This window comes from Trachemys scripta, chromosome 3 (genome assembly GCF_013100865.1).
Source record: "Trachemys scripta elegans isolate TJP31775 chromosome 3, CAS_Tse_1.0, whole genome shotgun sequence".
Taxonomy (NCBI): Eukaryota; Metazoa; Chordata; order Testudines; family Emydidae; genus Trachemys; species Trachemys scripta.
In genome coordinates, this window is record NC_048300.1 from 7,726,840 (window position 1) to 7,750,153 (window position 23,314).

At 44.6% G+C, this 23,314-nt stretch overlaps 2 protein-coding genes across 3 annotated transcripts in view; one reads left to right on the plus strand and one right to left on the minus strand.

Annotated features, from left to right (window-relative positions):
* MGME1 (mitochondrial genome maintenance exonuclease 1) lies at positions 1-14,053 on the minus strand. 2 transcript variants are annotated; one of them, XM_034764067.1, is made up of 5 exons: positions 13,997-14,053; positions 5,099-6,222; positions 3,426-3,648; positions 2,675-2,807; positions 1-1,336 (listed from the first exon to the last, which is right to left on the minus strand). In XM_034764067.1, exons 2-5 carry the CDS (start codon positions 5,679-5,681, stop codon positions 1,178-1,180), a joined length of 1,098 nt encoding a protein of 365 aa, XP_034619958.1. In that variant the 5' UTR covers positions 5,682-6,222; positions 13,997-14,053; the 3' UTR covers positions 1-1,177. The 2 variants fall into 2 exon arrangements, with proteins under 2 accessions (XP_034619958.1, XP_034619956.1); XM_034764065.1 differs by having other exon boundaries at positions 5,099-5,700; positions 13,997-14,045.
* A 374-nt stretch (positions 14,054-14,427) lies between these two features.
* Positions 14,428-23,314, plus strand: part of SNX5 (sorting nexin 5) — a 38,540-nt gene continuing 29,653 nt past the window's right edge. Inside the window, exon 1 of the mRNA XM_034764068.1 lies at positions 14,428-14,584. Within this exon, the coding sequence (XP_034619959.1) occupies positions 14,546-14,584 (39 nt within the window). The 5' untranslated portion in view covers positions 14,428-14,545. The remainder of the gene's footprint in view (positions 14,585-23,314) is intronic.

The following is a 23,314-nucleotide window of genomic DNA, read 5'->3' on the forward strand; positions in this document are numbered from 1 at the left end:
CAACACTATCTTGTTACCATCTCTTCTTACAAACTCGTTTTTATGAAATGAGTCTCAAATGTAACTCCTGTATTTTAGGACTAATTATTAATCGATAAACTTGTTATTTAGTCAACTTAACATAGTCAACAGAAAGCCTTTGTAGTCCGTGAAGGATATGGTTGCCGTTTTTACTTGTTTATTTAAGAACTAGCATCGGGGTTCAGTTCTTAAATTTCAAAATCACAAAATAAGGTTTCTGAAAAACATACTGTCATCAATATACATCCCAAGGTTTTGATCCTGCAATTAGTTCTGCATGGGTGGGCCCCCTTAATCTATGCAACACCCCAGTGAAATCAGCGGAGCTGTGTTGGCACAAGAGTCTTTGTATGGAACTTATTGCCCAATTGGGGCCTAAGGTACAAAGCCTCCGTTTCATTCTCACTTTGCTTTATCTGAGAGAACCAGCTTTGTACTGATGCAGAGAAACCTGTACGAGAGAGAGTCGTTAGAGCAACCTCTTGTCTTAGGGGGCTCTTACGGGTCGTCTTCAGCTATGCCAATTACATTTCTGCTCCTCTTCTGGGGGCCACTTCTGCTAAAGCAACCAATTTGTCTTAACATCCTGAGTGATTGCTTAATGCAGGTTTAGTTATAATTCTTAGCACTTGCAGTTTTTCTGGCTTCAGAGGGACACTGTCAACATAATGTTGTAAACAGATGAGAGATTAGCAAGAGCTGAAATGTTTAAAATCCAGTCTACTTGTCACTACTTATGCTCTTTATTGTTTGCATTTCACTCAGCTCTGACAATGCAAGTTTTGCTTTGGTTCAGAGTCAATTTCACTTTCGTGTTCTCAGTTCAGCAAGGGTTAGGTTTCAAACACTGCAAGAGTGTGATAGTTTGCTTACATAAACTTTTAACTGGATTTTTTCTTTAATTGTGGGAACATTTCTATGGATTTCAGGTTTTATAAAGGCTTGCTGCAAAATGTAAATATCAGCCCAATTTAAGTTGGCCCATTAAATCCTCTTTGCACCTCTGTAAGGTAGGCAAGTATTAGGCCCAATTTACAAATGGGACAAAGAGGTAGAGATATTAAGTGATTTGCCCAAGGTCAAAGAAGGTCAGTGTCGGAGACTAGATTAAAATTCAGGACTTCCCGCTTCACTTCTGTGCTCAGACCACACCCCTCTAACTTGTCTCAATTGCACGTTTTTTTTCCTTCTCTGTATATTCTTCAAGGCGCAGGAGCCATTTGTTCCAGTACTGAGAGCACAGATCCAAGTCCATGAAATGTGGATGTGCAGGGGAGCCATCTTTATAAGAAACCACAATGAGTCCACAATTAACCTGCAATGAAAAGCAGGATATCAGTAGTTCAATATCACTATGCAGGTTCAGTTGACTATTCCAAAGATTAAATTGCATTTTCACCATGTAGATCAATGTAAAGCTAAAATAAACCCCACTAACTTTAATAAGCAATGTTATTCACAATAAAGCACCAGGAGCCCAATTTTCCAAAGTGTGGAGTGCCCACTGTCTTGGAGTTGTAGGTGCTGAGCAATCCTGCATATCAGGCCTTAAGGGTCTAATCCTGTGTTCTGGACATTGACAAAATTCCCATTGACTTTGAGTCGATTTTTGCCTGTACCAGTACAGATTCAGGCCCATGCTATTCAGCAAATCAGGCTGTAAGGAAATGGTTACTTCGGCATGTTCCACTACCTAACAGACTTGTCAAATAAAACAACATAAAAAGTTAACAGTGAAGAATGAAGTGATATCATTGGCCTGTTATCAGAGCCATTTTTTTTAAAAAGGAACAGAACCATGTAGCTACTTCCTATATTTCTCAATGAAATGATCCTGCCATAGCATTATACAAGTCCTCAGCTTAACTTATCTTTCCTTTCCTAGAAAGCCCTCGACAGGGCCTTGGGGTATCCTGTCATTTTCTCCTGCTTTAATCTTCCCTCTCCAAATCAGGAACTGCCTTCCTTCAGGCCAAGCAGATCCTCTTTGGAGTCTATAAACACACATCCCTTCCTCAGCTGTTGAGTAATGGGCACCACTTCCCTTAACCGCTAAGGAACGGAGTAATGTTCCCGGATGGTTTAAGGAGAGCATTTAACCACATCCATTCAATTGCCAGTGGACTAAAGGCACTCTTCTACGAGGCAATCAGGATGTTTGTTACGAGCTCATTTCCTTGTTTGCCTGCTCTCGAGTTTGATTCCTCTCCACCCCTTTCACTTGCCACGCTCATGCAAAGCAGCATGGAGCTGGATGGTCCTTCTCCCCCGCTGTGCATTTCCCAGATGCTATGTTCCCACTGTAAATTGGCTTGCTGCGTTAGGGTCTGACTTTCCGTAGGGCCGTGCACCTGTAGCTCCCACGGAGTTCAGCTGGAGATTTGGGAGCTCAGCACTTCTCAATAGCTGTGCCATTAGCTAAGGGCCTGAGGAGTGGAAAATTCCTTGAGTACACTGACAACATACTGCTGACCAAGGGAGGCAGCAGGAGCAGCAATGATGGTGGAATTTGCTTAGGTTGGGACAGGTACAAGCGTGTAAATGCTAGATGCAGTTCTATATTGGATAGGGGATGACTAGAGGACGTGAGTGGGGAAAAATGAAGTTGATGTGAGCACTCCTGCTTGTCTCAGCAGGTAGTAGGCCTACTGACCTGGAAGTCATAATTAGCATCATGGTTTATGGCTCCGATATATGCTGCAACCTGTAGTGGGTTGTCAAATGTGTTCCGGAGATACGGCTTTGATTTCTCTGAAGTCTTCCAGTCAATCACACATAACTGGCCTCTGTAAAACCAAGCAAAAGGGGAGTATTTTAGTAAAACTTAGTGCTAATGCAAAAACATGACATCAGACACGTAAGTCACTCACTTTACTCTATTTCTCCTGTTTCCTGCTGATGAGGTGTCACTTGTAATTATTACATTGCTGGTGACAGCCTAAGTTATAAACTCCTTCTGCACAGGCTGGATTAGATCCAGGGGCCAATAAGTACAAATACCAGTGGCAGTTGTAGAGGACACCACTTTGGTTCACTAAGCCCTTTCGTGCTAATGTGATGCTCCAGTGGTGTGCAGAGGTTACTCACTAAAGAATAGCAGCACTGCTGTTAGCAGGGCAATCTGTGATCTCCCCTGTTCTCCTCCTCCCATCCCTATTTCTCATTCTGAACCTGCCTGACCTCCCCTGTTCCATCCCTGGTGCTGTTGCTTTGATGCCTCTTCAGCGCCACAGTCTCTCTGGCTTCCTCCCCCAGTCCACTCAACCTCCCAGCTGCTACGTGATGTGTCCTACCATCTGAGCCACATAACATCAAATAGGCCAGATCTGGCCCACAAGCCAGCTGTTTGGTCACCAAAGTCATAGAAAACACAGTGGGGTATAATAGGAGAACCAGCATCTCACCGATATTCAGCCACACAATCTACAAGGCCTAAATAGTGAAGAGTCTCATGATGAACTGCACTTTCAAGAGCTTTTACTCCACTGATGTCTCTCAGGACATGCTGCACACTTGCTAAGTAGCCAGCGACAGTGTTATCTTTTTCCTGCTCCTTCAATGGAACCTCTTCAGACAAAAAGACAGATTCCAAAGCTGCATGGAATAGTTTTCCTTGAAGGAAGATGTCTATGAAAGATGACAGAAAAAAGATCTTTAAAACCCCTTTCTTAATAAGCAATGCTCATATATGGAATAAATACGCATTTTAAAAACTACTATACAATCAGCTTAGCTTAGCTAAAAAGCAGACTCTAAAATCAGCCCCATTTTGGTGCTGAGACAGCTTCCAGGGTATAGGAAGGGGAAGGGAACAAATAATGGAATTATTTAAAGTATTAATCTAAATTAGCCTCTGTATTCATGAATTGAGTGGAGCAATTTACAATGTGGTCAGATTTATTCTTTAGTCAAACATATTTGCCATACAATTTCTATGAATCAGTCTTGGCCTGTACAATGCTTGTGAGCAGTTCATTGTATTTGATATCAAAGCTGCGATGGTTAGTTTTAATTGGATGCACCTGTTAACTGACTGAACATAACTCTTAGGATAAGGTTTGAGTTAAGAATGATAGCTGCTTAAAATTTGCTGTTTCTGTAGAACATTCTGGCTAGTATGTTTGCTCATGAAAATATTCAAGAACACAGACGGGACGTGAATACAGCAAATTCAGCTTTTCAGTTGAGCAAAAATTTATGTTAGAAGTGTCAAAGAGCTAGCCAGCATCCCCAAGACTGGGCGTTTCAGCAGGACTACGGTGCCTTAGCTCCACTGACCATGGGGAAATCAGTTGACAGTCTTTATGAATTAAAGACTTCATATGCACTAGGACTTCACAGAAAAACTTGGAATTCACATTAAGGACTTCAATATATCAAGCACGCTTGGGCAAGTGGCTGCCCAAATGCTGGTTGGTTTGGCACACACAGCAGGACCAAAGACACTTAGCTGAAGAGCCTCAGGCTGTTGAGACAGCCAGTGGTCTATAATCAGATAACTGGCCAGCAGGCTTTGAAGTCTGTACTCCAGGTCTGGGTCCCTGAACGCAAATATCAAAGTCTCCAGAACAGTCATCTCCAGTTATCCAAAAATTCTCAGTGTCCCATGACCCTCAGACAATCATTGTTACACTGTGGTGTTATGTAGTGCAGTGACTACTTTATTCCCAAACACGGAAAAAAAAAGATCATTCTATCTGTAGAAGTTCTAGTCAAACTCCATAAATCAGGTGGGAAGTATCAACCTATTACAGATTCTAGCAGGCACTACCAAAATAATGGGGGTTGGAGCAAGGAACTCCTCAATTCTAATCCCACTTTACCACTAAGTACTATTAGGTTATTGGTTCAACCCCTGTGGTTCTTGTAGTCAATGGGAGTGTCCCTGAATAAGCAATCAGGGAAGGCCTCAAAATGTGGTCCATTAATACCGGGCATTCCTGTAAAGTGCTTTGAGATTCTGAAATGGACGCTGCTATATGGATATGCAACGTGTGTGTCTTCTTGGGCCAGATCCGGCAGCTATGCTGCTGAGAGCCTGGCCCATTATTTTTAGAAGCATTTTGGTTAGACTTACTTTTGGTATATTCTGCAAAACCATCTTTTCCAAGTTCCAGAATCATCCGCTGCTTCCACCTCTTCAGGTAGAAAGCCTGGTCCAAAGGCATGGTCTGCTGAAGAACACTCGTCACACTGGGCACCTTGTGCCTTTGTAAACCGATTTTCAGCAGGTGCTTTCGGTCACTGTTTAGAGGCGAAGTTCTTTTATTGGAGTTTACCAGAGGGACCCAATTTTTTGGAATTTTTGCTTCAACATCCTTAACTGGAGACTTACTCACTGGTCCATATATCAGATTATCTTCTTCAAACAATGTTTCTGGTGTCTGAGGGCTGGCTTTGGAAGATATGACAGAACGGACCAAGTTCATGTATCTTTCTTGGTCAACTTGCTCATAACCATTCTCTTTTTTCTTCTTGCTGCAAAGGTAGGAGGAGATACACAGGCACACACACGGGACTTGACTTTTGCAAAAATGTTCTGTCAACAGCATTTTTAGTCTCCCAGATTTTCTGGTTAATAGCTTGAGGGATTTCATTCCCAGAAGCAGCATGTATAGATGGTTAAACAGAGTTTTCTTTCTTCTGTTAGGAGCATTCATAACCTTCCATAATTTCCTACCGTAGAAAAAGAATTTCCATGATTTGAAGAGTTACTGCACTTTAGCATCATCAAGCTATCATCTCACTTTACAAATGAAAGCTGCACAGTATTCATTAGTGCCTTTCATATCAACTGAACTCCTACCACTTTGAGTTAAACAACACAGTAATAGTGAGAAATAATAGCAGATGGAAAGATAAAATAAGAGGTATAGACAAGAGGAAAAAACGTTTTCAGATTTGAAATGCGATGGAGAGATAAAAGAAGGCTGTTGCAAGTGGGAGAAGCTGTAATGCAGAAGGCTCTTACAGTAGCAAAACTGTAGGAAGGTACAGAGAAGATGGTACTACATGCAGGGAGAAAGACACTAGCTACATGGGCTAGACAGAAGCAAGGCCCTGCATTAGAATTAACTGACTAGAGAGGGCAGATGAGCTCTTCGGGAATGGTGTGGATGTGTTTGTTCTCTGTACATGTGAGAAGGCAGCCAGCAGTATTATGTACAGCCTAGAATCTGGAGAGCTGAGACTTGGAGAAGCCTAAGAGAAGGGAGATTGCAAATATTTTTAGTTTATCTTCAAATACCAGTTTAAGCTCTTTTGGAAAATATATATTTTAAATTAAAATTTTAGATTTTTTCCCCCCAAGCTGAGAATAAAACAAGTCCTCTTTTTAAGCAAAAACATTTTAGGATATTTCTTTAATAGAAGCTGCAGACCAAGATAGTCTAGTTTATAGCCTGGCTCTGAAAAGTATGTTGTAGTTGCAATTTTTGGCTCTGACCCGGAGCAGTTGCATTGAAATAAGTGTGTTTTCTAGTATGCTTAAAATTAAACATAGGCACAAGTCCTTGCAGTATTAGGGCCCAAGTTTTCTTCTATTGAAAACTATCCACTTAGCAATCAGTTACTTCACTCCATGTTTTGCAAATAAAACATGCAGGCAATATGTATTATAAGCTAACAGGACTGCTTTGTTCTTGAAACACTTCAGTATTTTTCATTTCATTCACTGCATTTCTCAAACACTCCACACACTGTTCAAACAGTAGGAGTACTAGGAAAAAAAAACAAAGGTCTTGATTTTACAAGTTCTTCTGGATAGGGACATTCCTGCGCTCACACAGAGTCCTGATTAAGTCAATGGGGCTCACAGGACAACTTGCAAGAGCTGTGCCCAAAAGCACTTATAGCTTAGTAGATGGAGCAATCCTAGTGACAAAGGACCTTATGCAGTTCTAGTTAAGGTGCATCCCTTACTATCAGTTCATCAAGGGAATTGCTAGTAATTTTAGGATTACATCGTGAACTGTAAAAGAGAAAGGGCGGGAGGGGGGAAAAACCAGTACAAACTGTTCCAGCCCAGAATTGTTTGCACTTGTTTGTATAATGTAAGTTAACTCCTTTGGGAAACCATAAGGTATGTAGTAGAAATGAAAAATAAATCATAACTTCCTGGTCAATCTAGTTATTGTCCTTTTTTTTGGTTTAGAACAAAAACAAGGTACTTTTAAAAAGGAAAACTTTCCTACTATGACATTTTGAATACCAAAATATACAGTTTCGCTATTATTACATTTGTATAGCAGAGAAGTCAGTATTGAAGCTTAAAGGAATGTCAAAATCTTGATCTACTTAAAATAAATAAATAAATTAGGATTGTGTTGTGTCCTGTTACGGTTGCTGTGTCCTCTTATATCTGTTCGCTCTTTTCCAGTGTGCAACAATGGGAAATTGACATGAATCTTGCTCTGAGCATCCTGACATTCAGACTCTTGTCAAGTTTAGTTTTCTGTCTGCACACAAGAATAGAGCAGTCAGGTGTAGTAGGGAAGGGCAAATCAATCCATTCCAATCATTTTCTTACTAAGACAAGGTGTGCAACTATTGCCAAAATTAGATCATGAGTAGTAATGCTGTAGATTGGTTTTATGCAATGGGCTAAATTCTGCCCAGTTCAATCTCATTGAAATTAATTGCACAGGTTTTGAGTAAAATCTGAATATCAATTTTCATATTACTTCTCATTTTTACTTGGTGGCAGGCTGGTTTTTGCCAGTTTTGCTTTTCCTACAATAGGGGCTTTATCCCTTCTTTTTAGCAATACATTTATTCTTTCTGGTCATGTAAAGAAGTACTATACATTGCATTAAGTACACATCAGTTTCAGTTCTTCTCAGACACAATTTTTAAGTCAGTCCACCTTGGGCTTCTTGTGAGCCTTATAGTTCATGTTTGCTATAAGTCACTGATCAGAATCTTAACAAATAGAGAATTGATTAAAACGATCTGTTCTTGCCAATAGGCACTCTTCTTTAATCCTGTTGACCACTCTTCATTTTTAATAGAATTATTTCCAGTCTCTGATTTAGGTCAGTTACCTGTCATAATTTGCTACTTGCTAGACAAAGAATAAGAAGTGATGTTTGTAAATTATGACAGAGGTATACATTCTAAAGACTGTCAAAATGTACTACCTTGTGTATGAAATGATGGGAAGTGGTGCACGTAGCAAGTTGATATCTAAAGGTCAGACTTTGTTACCAGAAGCAAGTTGTTTCAGGGAAGCACTGTCTCCCTACCCAGGTTTTTACAATGGAACAATCTGTTCTCCCTTGCTCACACTACCATCCTTAGGGATTGGGGGAAATTTCTAACCTACCTGCTAATATGCCCATTGCCCTCTAGTGGCTGACACACAGAAGAAAGTCTTCTGATTAATAAAAACTAAAGGAATTCTTGAGTTTTTATGGCGGAGAATTCTAAGCTCTATGCCCTGCCCCTGAATCACATGATGTTTGTGTGTAAAGAACTCATGATCACTTACAAAGGAAAATTAAACTCTGCCTACACTCGCTGTACAGAGGGACAAAGAAAAAAAAATTCTAGCCCTACCCCTTCAAATTCGGTGATGAATCCTGGTCATGTGCTCAGAGTTGACATATGCCAAGAAGACTGCTGCCTACTGGGTAGCAAATACATGCCACTAATTTCACCTCAGTGGTAACTGCAATGAGCATCGTTCAACTTATTTATAACAATAGTATCTGGCTCGGATGTTGTACTTTCCATCCATAGTGCTCAAAGCCCTTTCTAAAGAATGTCAGTAACACTATCCCCTTTTCACAGATTGGGGAAACTGAGGCACAAAAAGGCAAAGTTATTGGCCCAAGATCCCCAAGCAGTCCAGTGGTCTAACCACTAGGCAACCCGTGCTGCCAGCTTCCACTACATTGGGGTGAGAGTCCCCCTTCCTGGATGTTGATTTTAAACAGAGCAAGTTAAAATTTCCCTCCGGGGATGTGTGTTGCAATGAGGCAGCCTGGCCTAGTGACTACAGCAGCAAACTGGGACTCCGGAGAGCTCTGCCACCGGCTTGCGGGGTGGCCACGGCCAAGTCACTTTCCCCGCTCCGTGCCTCAGTTTCCCCATCTATACAATGGGGGTGATGGCGCTGTCCTCCTTTGCAAAGCGCCGGGAGGTCCAGGGGTGAAGCGCACTGGATGCCTCCTTCCCTGAGGAGAGCTGAGCTCGGTCTCCACGCGGCTTGGGGCAGCTCCCCCAGCCGGTGTAGCCCCACAAATTGCTCCCACTCCCGTTTTGCTACTTTGGGTGTACTGAGCATGCTCAGTCGAACTGAGCATGCCCAGTAACCTTCGTTGTAGCCACTGCCCTCTCTCTGCCCTCTCTCTGCCCTTACTTCTGCTAACGATTTGCTGCCTCCTCTTTGGGGGGGTTTAAAAGGATTAAGGGGGGCAAATCGCAGCGGGGGGGCTGTCAGGGTCTGAGCAGGGGGCAGAATTTTACTGGCCTGGGGGGTTCAAGCTACTGTAGCTAGCGGCAGAAGAGGGACTGAAGGGCAAAAATCGGTGGTGGGGGGTGAGAGCCGGGGTTAAGCGGGGGAGGGGAGATACTGCCAGACCCCGTGTGGGTACAAAACCCCCGTTTAGGGAGGGGGAGGGGGGGAACAGTGACCCCGTGGGATGAGCCACCCACTGTGCTCGCTAATCTAGGGGTGTGGGGGGGGCAGAGGCTGTTTTTTTGTTCTCACAGGGACCCTGCATGTCAGCCTCGGAGCAGGGGGCGGGTTCCTGGGGCTGGGGTCTTAAAGGCACAGGCCTCCAATTCCTAGCCTGTCAAAGCTTAATCAACGCAGCTCCTCTCTATCCTATACAAGTGTTGCAGGGCCAGGGCCGCCCAGACGGGGGGGGGGGGGGCCAAGTGGGGCAATTTTTTGCAGGGGCCCCCACGAATATGTCGGAGGCTGCCCCCGCCTCCGTCTTCCCCCGGTGTCTCAGCGTGCCGCGTCCGGGAGCGGCCCTGGCGCACTGCAGCGCAGTGGCTCCAACGCGGTCCGGGGCCGCTCCTGGTCGCAGCACACTGAGGCTCCAGGAGAGGGGGTAAGCGCCATGGTAAGGTGTGGGGCCCCCCCCCGACCCCATCCTAACCATCACCATCACCCAGCAACAGCCCATTATGTAATTGCAAATATATACATACCATTAAAGCATTGAATGTTTTTAAATAATGTATTTTGTGTATTTTCAAATTATTACAAATTAATTTTTGAATGTATGTCACTGGTTATTTTTTACATTTCAAAATACATGTTACTATAGTATTGCAACTTTTTTTATGGAAGGGGCCCCCAAAATTGCTTTGACCCAGGCCCCCTGAATCCTCTGGGCAGCCCTGTACACGGCTACGTTACTGATCCAGCCAGGAGACTGAATGCGGTGAAATATTGTACAGACACCCCCTCCCTCCAACTCTGCCTCTCACATTTTGAATATGTAAAAGTGTCTTCTATCAGTTTCTATGCCTATATGAAATCACTGCAGTTCATTTCTCTTATATAACGTGCTGAGTTGCTAACTCCCTCCCAGAGCCCACATGTCTGCACCCCCTCCTGTACCCCAATCCCATGCCCCAGGTCAGAGCCTGCACCCCTCACTCAAACTACCCAAACTACCTATAGCCTGCAACCCTCCTGCACCCCAACTCCATCCCAGAGCCTGCACCCCAAAAAGGGATGGATTAACTTTTTGTGGTCCTGGTGCTAAACATATTTGTGGTCCCCCAGGGGGGAAATGGGGACATGGGGCATGGGGGGCAGAGTCCTCAGAGCGACGGGTGGGGGGGGCATTGTATGTCAATAGTGAAATAAGCTGTAAAGAAATAATAGTCGATGGAATAGATAACACAGAGTCCGTCTGGGCAATACTCACACAGGGTAAAAGGACTACTAGAGCCTCTCCGTGGATAGTGCTTGGGGTGTGCTATAGACCGCCGGGATCGACCCAGGATATGGATAAGGAACTATTTAATGTGTTTAGAGAAGTAAATACTAATAGAAACTGTATAATTATGGGGGACTTTAACTTCCCGGATATAGATTGGGGAACAAACGCTAGTAGCAATAATAGGGCTCAGATGTTCCTAGATGTGCTTGCTGATCAATTCCTTCATCAAGTGGTAGCTGAACCGACGAGGGGGGGGGCATTTTAGATTTGATTCTGGTAAGTAGTGAGGACCTCGTTGAGGAAGTGGTAGTAGGGGACAATTTGGGCTCCAGTGATCATGAGCTAATTCGGTTTAAAATAAATGGAAGGAGTAACAGAATTAAGTCAAAGACTAGGGTTTATAATTTTAAAAAGGCCAATTTTAACAAATTAAGGGGACTGGTAAGGGAAGTGGATTGGGCAAACATATTAATGGATCTAAAGGCAGAAGAAGCCTGGGATTACTTCAAGTTAAAGATGCATGAGCTGTCAGAGGCCTGTATCCCAAAAAAGGGAAAAAGATTACTAAGCAAGAGATTTAGACTGAGCTGGATGAGCGACCGACTCAAAGGGGCGATTAGGAAAAAACAGAAAGCGTACAAAGACTGGAAGAGGGGAGTGATCAGCAAGGAAACTTACCTTAGTGAAGTCAGAGAATGTAGACATAGAGTGAGAAAGGCCAAAGGCCGTGTAGAGTTGGACCTAGCGAGGGGAATTAAAAGCAATAGTAAGAGGTTTTACAGCCATATAAATAGGAAGAAAGCAAAGAAAGAAGAAGTGGAACCACTGAAGACTATTGCCGGCGAGGATATTAAAGATAATCTAGGCATGGCGCAATATCTCAATGAATATTTTGCATTGGTGTTTAATGAGGCCAATGAAGGTATTAGGGTTACTAGCACCATTACAGAGGGGCATTCAGGATGGGGGATTACCGTATCCGAGGTAGAAACAAAACTCGAACACCTTAATGGGGCTAAGTCGGGAGGACCGGACGATCTTCATCCGAGAATATTCAAGGAATTGGCGCGGGAAATAGCAGGCCCATTAGCGATAATATTTAATGAATCTGTAAACTCGGGGGTGGTCCCGTTAGACTGGAGAATAGCTAATGTGGTTCCTATTTTCAAGAAAGGGAAAAAAAAGTGATCCGGGTAACTATAGGCCTGTTAGTTTAACATCTGTAGTGTGCAAGGTGCTAGAGAAAATTCTGAAAGAGAAACTAGTTGAGGACCTGGAGGTTAATGGCAATTGCGATAAATTACAACATGGTTTTACGAAGGGCAGATCGTGCCAAACGAATCTGATCTCCTTCTTTGAGAAAGTAACGGACTTATTAGATAAGGGAAATGCGGTGGACCTAATATACCTGGATTTCAGTAAAGCGTTTGATACTGTACCCCATGAGGAATTATTGGTTAAACTGAAAAACATGGTGATTGATATGAAAATCCAGAGGTGGATAAGGAATTGGTTAATGGGGAGACTGCAGCGGGTCGTATTGAAGGGTGAACTGTCAGGTTGGAGGGAGGTTACTAGTGGAGTGCCTCAAGGTTCAGTTTTGGGACCCATTTTATTCAATCTATTTATAACTGACCTCGGAACCGATTGCAGGCGTGGGCTGATAAAGTTTGCGGATGATACGAAGGTGGGAGGCGTTGTGAATTCGGAGGAGGATAGGGATATTCTGCAGGGAGACTTGAATGAGCTTGTGAATTGGAGTGTCAGAAATAAGATGAAATTTAATAGTGAAAAGTGTAAGGTGATGCATTTGGGGATGACTAACAACAATTTTAGTTACAAGATGGGGACGCATTGGTTAGAAGTAACGGAAGAGGAGAAGGACCTAGGGGTCCTTGTAGACCACCTCCAGGCAGCGACAGCCCTTTTGCACCAACCATCACCATCACCCAGTGAGAGCCCATTATGTAACTGCAAATGTCTACATCCTATTAAAGCATTTAATGTTTTCAAATGTTGGATTTAGTGTATTTTCAAATTATTACAAATTAATTTTTGAATGTATTTCACTGGTTATTTTTTACATTTCCAAATACATGTTACTAGAGTATTGCAACTTTTTTTTATGGAAGGGGCCCCAAAAATTGCTTTGTATATGATGAAAATTGGAAGAGTAAAGTAAAAAAAAACCCTTTTCACGGATTCACACAAAAAAAAGTGAAACAGCATGCCTCAATCATGCAATAGATCAACTTGGCACATTAGCCAGGAGGAAGCAGACCGGGAGTGTTTTCCACCACAACCCCATCCCTCCCGTTTTGCAACCATCCCCCCCACAGAAAGCAGACCGGGAGTGTTTTCCACCACAACCCCATCCCTCCCGTTTTGCAACCATCCCCCCAGAGGAAGCAGACCGGGAGTGTTTTCCACCACAACCCCATCCCTCCCGTTTTGCAACCATCTCCCCAGAGGAAGCAGACCTGGAGTGTTTTCCACCACAACCCCATCCCTCCCGTTTCGCAACCATCCCTGGACCAGTGACAGGTGCATGAGCAGCCCAGTCATTGGAACTAAGCAAGGAGAAGCCAGTGGAAAAAATGAAAAGGGGCCACTGTGGTCTCACCTTGGGCTCAGGGGCATGCTCCGTTCCCCCAAACCTTACCTCCCTTTTCACGGATTCACACACAAAAAAGTAAAATAGTATGCCTCAATCATGCAACAGATCAATTTGGCACATTAGCCAGGAGGAAGCAGACCGGGAGTGTTTTCCACCACAACCCCATCCCTCCCGTTTTGCAACCATCCCCCCCCCCAGAGGAAGCAGACCGGGAGTGTTTACCAAACTGCTACGCTGCGTGGCAGAAACCGCTCCCAGTAGCAAAAGGGGAGGGGAGCAATTTGTGGGGCTACACCGGCGGCGGCAGCAGCGGGAGGTTGTTGTCCCACCGGGGACCTGGCCATAGGGGGACACGGCTCTGCCCAGCCGGACACATCTCTCTCGCGGAGCTCGTGGCCCTTACCCCGCACCCCATCCGAGCGCTCTCCCTCCCTCCAGCCGTTAGTGCCGTTACCTCCGCTCGCCCAGCGCCTGGCCCACCGCTACCTTCCCGCCAGAACGGCGCGCCGCCTCTCGGGATTTGTAGTTCTCTCCCCCCGTCCCTCGGCCTATACGCTGTACAGCTCCTGGATCCCGAGAACTACAACGCCCACAATGCACTTCGCCTCCCCCCTCGGCGCGGAGCTCGGCGGTTGAGATTTACGTCGGCGGGAGGCTACGGTTGTGATAGGAGGGGCGGTGTGAACACGTGACGGAGACGGGCGTCTCTCGCTGCCCTCTGACCTAAGGGCAGGGTCACCAAGCGTACGTGCCCAGCTACGCTTTCCCGCCCGGATCCAAAATGGCCTCCCAAAGCCAGGCGAGTGCTCCCCCTGGTGGGAAAGGCTCCTGGATCTCTATGGTGGCCGCCCGCCCGCCCGCCCGCGTGCTGCTGGGAAGGTGGGGGAGGTGCTGAGGAGGCGGTGCCCGGCCCCGCTCGCGTGGGTCAGGTGGCCTGAGCCTATATGAGCCGCCGCGGGCGCTGAGGGAAGTGGGTGGCTGTGAGCAAGGAGCGGTGGGCGCGATGGCTGCGCTGCCCGAGGAGGTGGAGGAGAAGAGGAAGGTACGAGGGGGGCTCGTGTTGCGGTGGGGCGCCCTGGGGGCTCAGACCCCCCCACGTCTCCGCTTGGGGCTGCTTCCCCCTTCCTGGGGGGTTGTGACCTCCCCCACCCCAGGCTCCCTCTCCCTTGGGGCTGCTTCCCCCTTCCTGGGGGGGTTGTGACCCCCCACCCCAGGTTCCCTCTCCCTTTGGGCTGCTTCCCCCTTGGGCTGGATGGCAGAGCCCTGTACTGAAGGAGTTGGTTCCTCTTCCCAGTGGGGCTGTGACCCCAATATCTGTCTCCCTTGCCAAGGGGCTGCTGGCTGAGCCCCCCCTGCTGGGGGACTGATTTCCTCCCACTGGTGGGGCTGGCTGCTTTCTTGCGTATCCTGGAGCCCCTTCCCCTTGGCTGGGCTCTGCCCAGGGGTAGATCTGTTGTTTGCCTCCTCCTTGTGCTGTGCTCTTTGCCCTGTCCCTGTCTTCACTCCCTGCTCTGCTGACTGGCCCTGCTTTAAATTCCCCTGGAGTGTGTGTGTATGTGTTGGCTGCACCAGTGTCTGTACCATGGTGGCTGGGCTGGTGCTGTAACTAACAACCATGGCCCCTCCCCAGAGTCGGTGAGGACTGACTCTATCCACTTGAGACCTGTGGAGGCAGTACAGAGTAACTGTCCTGGAACTGCTGAGTGATTTTGGTTTCTTTGAAAGCTGAAAACCAAAATGCCTTAAACAAAATGCTCCCTGTACTCTAGGATTTTGTATTTATACAGTAGGGAGGAAAAGGAACTTCAGCTTAATATCCACAGTCCCAATGGAGTACCAAGGGCGTGCTTAAGAGCATGGAAACAGTATATGACTTAAGCCAAATACCTGACCTGTGGGTAGGTTCTGGCCTATCTGTCTACGTATGTGGCTGACTTGGTCTATCTAGCCTTCATGGTTGCAAAGAAAACTTTGATCACATTTGGAAAGTGTAACTGATGTGTTGTTGTCTTCCTGAGTCTGCAGGCAGCTGAAGTAATGACGGAGAGGGGTGAATTTCTCCCAGCCCCCATTAAACTCTTTCGGTTTGAACTCTAAAGCTTATGTCAGCACTAGTTAACTGCTGATCATTTTAACAGACTGAGGGATGGGGCCTTAGTGAGGCTTGCAAGGGGGTTGGGGAAAATGTGAGTTGCAGCAGGGAAGAAAATAGAGGGGAGAAAGGAGATGATGCACAAACTTAGGGAAAGGAAGAAAGAAAGGAGGCTGGCAAAGGAAGAGAAACAAAGGGCAGAAATTGCAGTGGCCTTAAAAGAGCAAAATGTCATAATAAACTACATTGAATGTTTCATGGAAGTACTGAACAAATAACTGAAAGTTCAGATAATGCATATAAACTGCTGGTGCTCAAATAAGATTACCTCTTCCAGTTAGCATTGCTTTAGTCTCTTCTGGAGTCAATTTCAGACAGCTGATCTTCTTTTATGATCCAGAGTCCATGTTATTACCTGTGAGACCACCATGATTTCTAGATGAAACACAGGCTGCATGTCCTTAATCACAGTCCATGTTGATAGTTTTCTTTTAATGGTTGTATCTTGATACCTTGGAGCAGTGATCCCTAAGGGACTTGGCATGTTAGAGCTCTTGTGGGAGGACAGGACGCTCACCATCATCCTGGATATGACTGGCACTAGCTTAGTGTAGTATCTGCTGGGACATGCAGATTTCTAACTGTGTTGTGCCAATTCAAATGAACTTTAAAACAGAAACATAGAGAGTTATACTTATCTGGCACACCCCACCATGACTCGGAGCCCACTCTACACTTTTTCTTTAACTAACACTAGTTAGTGTTAACTTGTTTAATATCTTGGGAAAATGGCGTGTGAATGTCCTTTTTATAGCAGTAAACTGCCCGAGCATTGAATAAGCCCCTTGGCTGGCCGTACAAAACATAAACTTTTGTGTCTGTGGTGGCTTTTAATCTAAGCATTTCCTATGAAAATTGCCATGCTCGCTATACTTCTAGCACACTGAACAATGTAGCAGTCTTGCCCTTAGATCAGACCACCATAACTAGTTGGGGAGGAGATGGGGGGGGGGGGGACAATTATAAATGTCTGAAGCAATGTCTCCTGTTGGAGTCATAGAAACTTTCCTCTGGAAGAGTGGCTTTTAAGGGGCACCTTACATTTAAATGCTCCAGTAAAAACGAGGAAAATTAAACCTGCACATATTTTTGTAATACGCTTCAAAGCAACCATGACATCTCACTTGGCTTTCCTTGTTACTTCGGTTCTGAAGTGACACATTCACTCAGAAGCTCTCTTTCAGTACACTGAGATTATCAGCATGGACAAAAAAGGTGCTTTCTTCATCTATTAGCTCAATGGAATTGTCTTAAAATGACTAGAAAGCCTTCTCTGCATCAGTGTAGACAAAGCCCCTTTCAGCTGTGTTGTGGGGAGGACAGTTCTTATGGCCTGTGGGCCAGGAATAAACTTAAAATTACAATACCTCCCAGCCGTCAATCTGTGATGGAGTTTTCCCTGGGGTCTTTGAGAGACTTGAATGAAGATCAAGGGTAGACAGAACATGGTCTCACTGTAGTAACTAAACTTCTTTCACTGCTGCTTATATCAATATTTCATCTAGAAGTAGCATAATGTAGTCAGAAAATTGGCCCCCTTTAGGACCACAGATGTTCCTACTCCCTCTGTCTTCCCTCATGTTTTTTTTTTTTTTTTTTTCTTCTTCTTTGTGGATTTCACTTCTGGTCTCTCCCCAATCTGTAATTAAATGGTTATGCTGACATTAAAGTGGCATTAACATCCCAGTGCACTTAGTGGGAAGCAGCATTTCAATCACTGTTTCAAGCTGTTGGCAGGGTCAGGGAGGCAACTGTGCTGATTATGTTTGTGTAACCTTCCAATTGTGACTCAAGGATTAGGTAAGTACTTTAAACAAAAGCTTAGATCCTACTTGTTCTTGAATATCTTTGGGCCCTAAATATCAAGCAGGATGGGTGTCTGACCTCTGTTTCATAAGTTAAGCTTCTTGGTGGGAATTGAGACCATGTGTTTACACTGTGATGGAAGGGGATGGGTGTGTGAGTAGGATAGGTTGGAGGTGGGAAAGGACTGGGAGGAGTGGTGTGCTGGTCTAGCTTGGGGGGGGGGGGGGGGGAAAGCAAAGGGAAAGGGTAGAGATGACCATTGGGAGTTAAGTAAACTGATTTAAAGACAAATTCAAGTGGCAAGCTGCTTAAAGTTATTAAAATCCAGAAGATGTCTAGAGATGGCAAAGTGGTCCAGAGTTGGAGTAGGTGGCCTCCCCAGCAACTTAAGTCTGTCATCCAGAGGGGAAATCAAACCTGCCTCTTCCTTTAGACTCCTGATTTCAAGGAGGCTGAGGATGGAGTGATCATTTGCCCAGGGTGACTAAGGCCAGGGCTGCACTAAAATTTAAGTTGACTCAGTTAAGGTGCTAAAGGGTGTGAAAAATCCACACCCCTGAGTGACATAGTTAAGCTAACGTAAACCTGTATATAGACAGCATTTGGGTGACAGAAGAATTCTTCCAGCAACCTATCTCTCCCCTCTCCACAATGAGGGAGTGATAGAGTAGTGGACAGCACTGCCAACCTTCAGAGCAATCAAGAAGATCTGGAAGGGGGTGGGGATTGGGAGAAAAGTGTGTTCCTTTCCCCAGGAGTTGGGGTGGCTTCAAACATGTGACACCTAATGGCAAGAGGCTGATATACCAATCCCCAGGCAGGGTCCAGGTGCAACACACTGGTAAGAATTCTAACTACTTTTTTCCAGTAGCTGAGAGAAAGTTGGCTTTTTTTCAGACGGTGCCCACTCCTGCCCAACTTTGCATTGGATCTGTGGTAATCCCTGGGGTATCAAATGGCTAACAATTTCCAAGACCCATGTGAGGATGGATCTCTGTGGGATGGGCATACATTTGCCCACGCTCGCAGCACACTTTTCAAAGCAGAAGAAAGGAGTAGAAAACATGGAAAGGAGGAGGGGTGTGTGTGTGGGTGGGGGGGGGGGGGGGGGAAGGAGTAGAATAAAGAGAGCAGGAAATGGAATGCAAAGGACAGCATGACCTATTAGAGGAAGGAAAAGTGGTGTGAAGCCAGAAAAGGAAAAGATACAATACTTTAAAAAGAACAGGAGTACTTGTGGCACCTTAGAGACTAAAATTTATTAGAGCATAAGCTTTCGTGGACTACAGCCCACTTCTTCGGATGCATATGATATGCATCCGAAGAAGTGGGCTGTAGTCCACGAAAGCTTATGCTCTAATAAATCTGTTAGTCTCTAAGGTGCCACAAGTACTCCTGTTCTTTTTGCGGATACAGACTAACACGGCTGCTACTCTAAATACTTTAAAAGTAACTATTCGGTCAACTCACTTACTTGACCAACTTCACCAGTACTTACCGATTTACCTGATAAATACTGTCCTATAGTGCTCATACTGCCTTATAGCTGGTCAGATATTAGAACAGGAATATATTTAGCAAGTACCAGTGAAACTGATAGGACTGATTCTATTCTGCTGTTCAAACAGTATGTTGCACTTCAAAATAAGCCCTAAATAGAAGGCAAGGCATGCAACACAACAAGACAGTTACTGTATTGCTTAAATCAGGGGTTCTCAGCCATTTTCTTTCTGAAGTCCCCCCCCCCCCCAACATGCTATTAAAAACTCCGTGCACCACCTGTAACACAACAATTGTTTTTCTGCATATAAAAGCCAGGGCTGGTGTTAGAAGGTAGCAGTTGCCTGGGGCTGCATGCCACAGGTGGCTCAGCAAAGCTAAGTTGCTTTAGCTTCTGCCACATCTGGTGGGGCTTGGGGCCTGTGGCTTCAGCTTTCTGCCATGGGCCCCAGTGAGTCTGTCAGCCCTGCTTGGCAGGCCCCCTAAAACCTGCTTGCAGCCCCCCAGGGAGCCCCAGACCCCTAGTTGAGAACTGCTGGCTTAAATTACAGGGGATAGTACTTGAGCAGTAGTGTGGTGGTGTAGGTGTGATGGTCATAGGTATTAGCAGGCTTAGTCCTTGGGCAGGTAGCTTTTTGGGTACACTTTAATGCCCTAGGTGCTTTTAGGTGAAGAAGTTAACCTTTCTAGGACACGTGGATTGATTTCAGTCCCCTGATGCCCTGGGTTGATACTGGTGGAGGATGTGAGTGGCAAGTGTCAGAGGGAAAGTGACTGGGTGTTCAGATAGTTCTCCTAGCAGGAGCCATCACTGTGCTAACAGTCCAAGAATAGTGCTGCTCCTAGAGACTTAAGAGTTGGTTCCTTCTGGTGGCTGCTGCTGCTAGGACTTTTCTAGGGGAAATGAGGTTTCTTAAATTCTGCTCCACCTGTAGAGAGCACAGCTGGTAGATGAGGCTACTGGGACCTGTTGCTGAGAGGAAGGGTGGGCAGGTAAGCCCTACTCAGCAGCTTTCTCTCTGCTTGGTGCTGGCTGCATTACATTTTCATGTGCAATGGAAAGGAGCTTTGTCGTATGGACCAGTTGTTATAAGGCCCAAATCCTAGGACCTTGGTTTGACTGTAGTAATGCTTGAGTTGACTCTGTCTAAAGAGGCTGGCTGTCATAGTTGATTGTGACCCATTCTCTGAGTTGGAGAACTGTACCGCTGAAACACGAATGGGTGATGCATGGTCATCATTTGTACTCATACGCAGCAGCTCTGCAAACATCTGCAGGGTTTAGGGATCGTTGCACCTATTGCACAACTCCTAGCGTAGCTGGAATAGATCCATAACCTCTATAGTATGTCTGGTTGGACAATTACTGTAGTCAAGACTCTTATTGCTTAATGGTTCTGTCCTGCATGCAGATCTGCCCATGCATTGTAAGCCAGGCGTTACATGCTGCTAGACCCTCAACCATCAGTGCTGATGACAGGATGGAGAGTCTCAAACGTCCACCTGAGCTGCTGTGAAACGAGACTGGGGCCTGTTCTGCTGCTGTTAAATCAGTTCTATACATTGAAGGGCTGTGAGTTTTACTTAATCTAAGGGTGGATTCGATTTTAAATCAAATTGATTTAAATCACTAGTCAGGAAGACTCAATTTAATCATTTTCTACATAAAAGTGCATTCTGTTGGTTGTTATAACTTAATACATATTCTTCACCTCTCAGAGGTAGAGGTACCTTCTAAAAATGAAACCTACACACTGTACATTTTTAAACTGATTTTATTTTGAGAACTTTTCAGATTAGTTTTACAGCTATATCAGAAAATGAATGATTGGTTATTTCATTTACCGAAGGTAATTGAAGGAGATAGTTCACCTCCCAATGGCTTCATAAATATCTCCAATTCAACAGGTTAATCATTAATATTTGAAGGATTTTCTTGCCATGCTGTTTTAGGAGGAGAACATCACCAGACAGACATTTAAATTGTTTTATTTAACTAAAACAACATTATGTATTCTGGATTTTTTTCAACAGCAAACATATAATTTAATAAAACAAGCATATGTCCCTCGCTTCGCACATTTATCTCCAGACTTCTTCTCCTTGTCCAGATATATTCCACCTCAACAATCTTGTATTCATTGGACTTTTTGAAACTTTGCACTCTTAGAGAGAGCTAAGGGATTGACTGTACACAAATTTGCAGAGGGACAACAGAGTTGAGGTCTGTTGTTTCTCACCTCTACATATTTATTTTAAAACATTTTTGCTGTTAACAAGCAGGTTGCCTCTGGAGACACACAACCACAGTCTGAGAACTGCAAAACTTAAGCATCTCTGATGGTATCTTTCAGACTGAGCACTGAGTCCAATTGGGTAGATAGAAAAATTAACCTAAAGCTATACAGAAGCCTGTGGAACCCCATAACATTGGATCCCTAATCCATGAACTATTGGAACTCATTTACAAAACTTTTCTTAAACATTACATGAATATATTGTCTCGTACTATAGAATTTATAATCCCTATTCCATGATGAGCTATCTTTGAGCTATAATGTATCTTAATTAAAACTATCTTTAGAGAGGCTTTTCCTCAAACATTTGATCAAAAAATCAAATTTAAATTAAAAAAATGATTTTTATTCACTCTGCTTAATCTCACTGGCTGGGAGCATTCGTCTAGATTGGCTGCCAGCACTCTGCCATGTTGTTCAACCTGAAACACTGGTAGCCCATCAATAACACTACTTCCACTAGTGCTAGCGTCAGTGGAATTACAATAGTGGGATATCTTCGGAGCTATGTGGGCACAGCCCTTCTGACTTCTCTTGGAGAACAGTCTGGATCAGTAGTAACACTGGTAGGTGTTTGCCCTTCAGTCCAGTCACCTCACTCAGGTGCTTAACAAATAAGGCTAAAATAGTAACACTAAACAGGGGGCAACATCATCTTGCTCTCCGGGTATGTCTACGCAGGGATAAAAACCCCATGGCTGGCCCAGGTCAGTTGGCTCAGGCTCACAGGGCTCTGGCTCCAGGGCTGAAAAATTGCTGTGTGGACATTTGGGGTCAGGCTGGAGCCTGAGCTCTGGGACCCTGCAAGGGTGGAAGGTCCCAGAGCTTTGAGTCCCCAGACCGAGCCCGACTGTCTACACAGCAATTCTTGGCCCCATGAGCCAGTCAGCTGATGTGGGCCAGCCATGGCTGTGCTGTGGGTCTTTTATTCCCGTGTAGACCAGTGGTTCTCAAACTTTTTTGTGCTGGTGACCCCTTTCACACAGCAAGCATCTGAGTGTGATCTACCCCTCTTGTAAATTGAAAACACTTTTATTATATATTTAACACCGTTATAAATGCTAGAGGCAAAGCAGGGTTGGCGTGGAGGCTGACTCCTCGTGACCCCCATGTAATAACTGTATGACCCCCCTGAGGGGTCCCGACCCCCATTTTGAGAACCGCTGGTGTAGACCTACCCTCAGTTTCTTTGCTTAAAGTACAGATTAATGTAATTGCAACTCGAAGCTTCCCCAGTTAAAATCCGTAATGGGAAATGCAGCTATTAAGGTATTAATAGCAACACTAACATGCATTGCACACATGTAGTGCATAGTCCTGTTTTTCTGGTTAAATGCCTCACTTAAGACTGCTTATAAAACACATTAAAATTTCAGGACTGATGTGGCAAAGCTAATGCTGCTTTTGGAACGAACTTTTGCGTGTCCTGACTTTATTCCGGTTGCACAACTATTTACAATATTGCATAACCTTCTGTTTGTACTGTATATACTCTAGTAAATGAAGTTTTAGTTTTACTTAAGGTAACGTACTCAAAGGCAATCAGAAACTGGATGCCTAGTGTTTGAAGCATGCAGCATAGCTCTACTTCTGAATTATTTATATTGGTATCTGCAGGTCACTTAATGATTAAGATTACTGCTAGTGATGTCCTAGACTATTTCAAAGTAAGTTTTCCTGACTAGATGCAGGTAAACCTCATCTAAAGAACATGAGGATCAAATTAAATGGAACTGATTTCTTTCTCTTAGAACTCTAGAACATAGTGCTATAGTGTGTCCAATAGAAATACAACTAACTGTGAAAGCTTGCTCATAACATTTCTTCTGTATTTGTTTCTTGGCTACAATCTCTAAGATCTAGCAGCCAGCATACATTTCACTGAAGTTAGGTGATCTTGCTTTGCATGAAAAGAGGGGTGGCTTTAAAGATAACTGGTTAAAAACAAAGCCACTTCATAAAATGAGACTCATCCTGTTGACACTTTTAGTAGCAATTGGCTCTTGTTCCAGTGGCC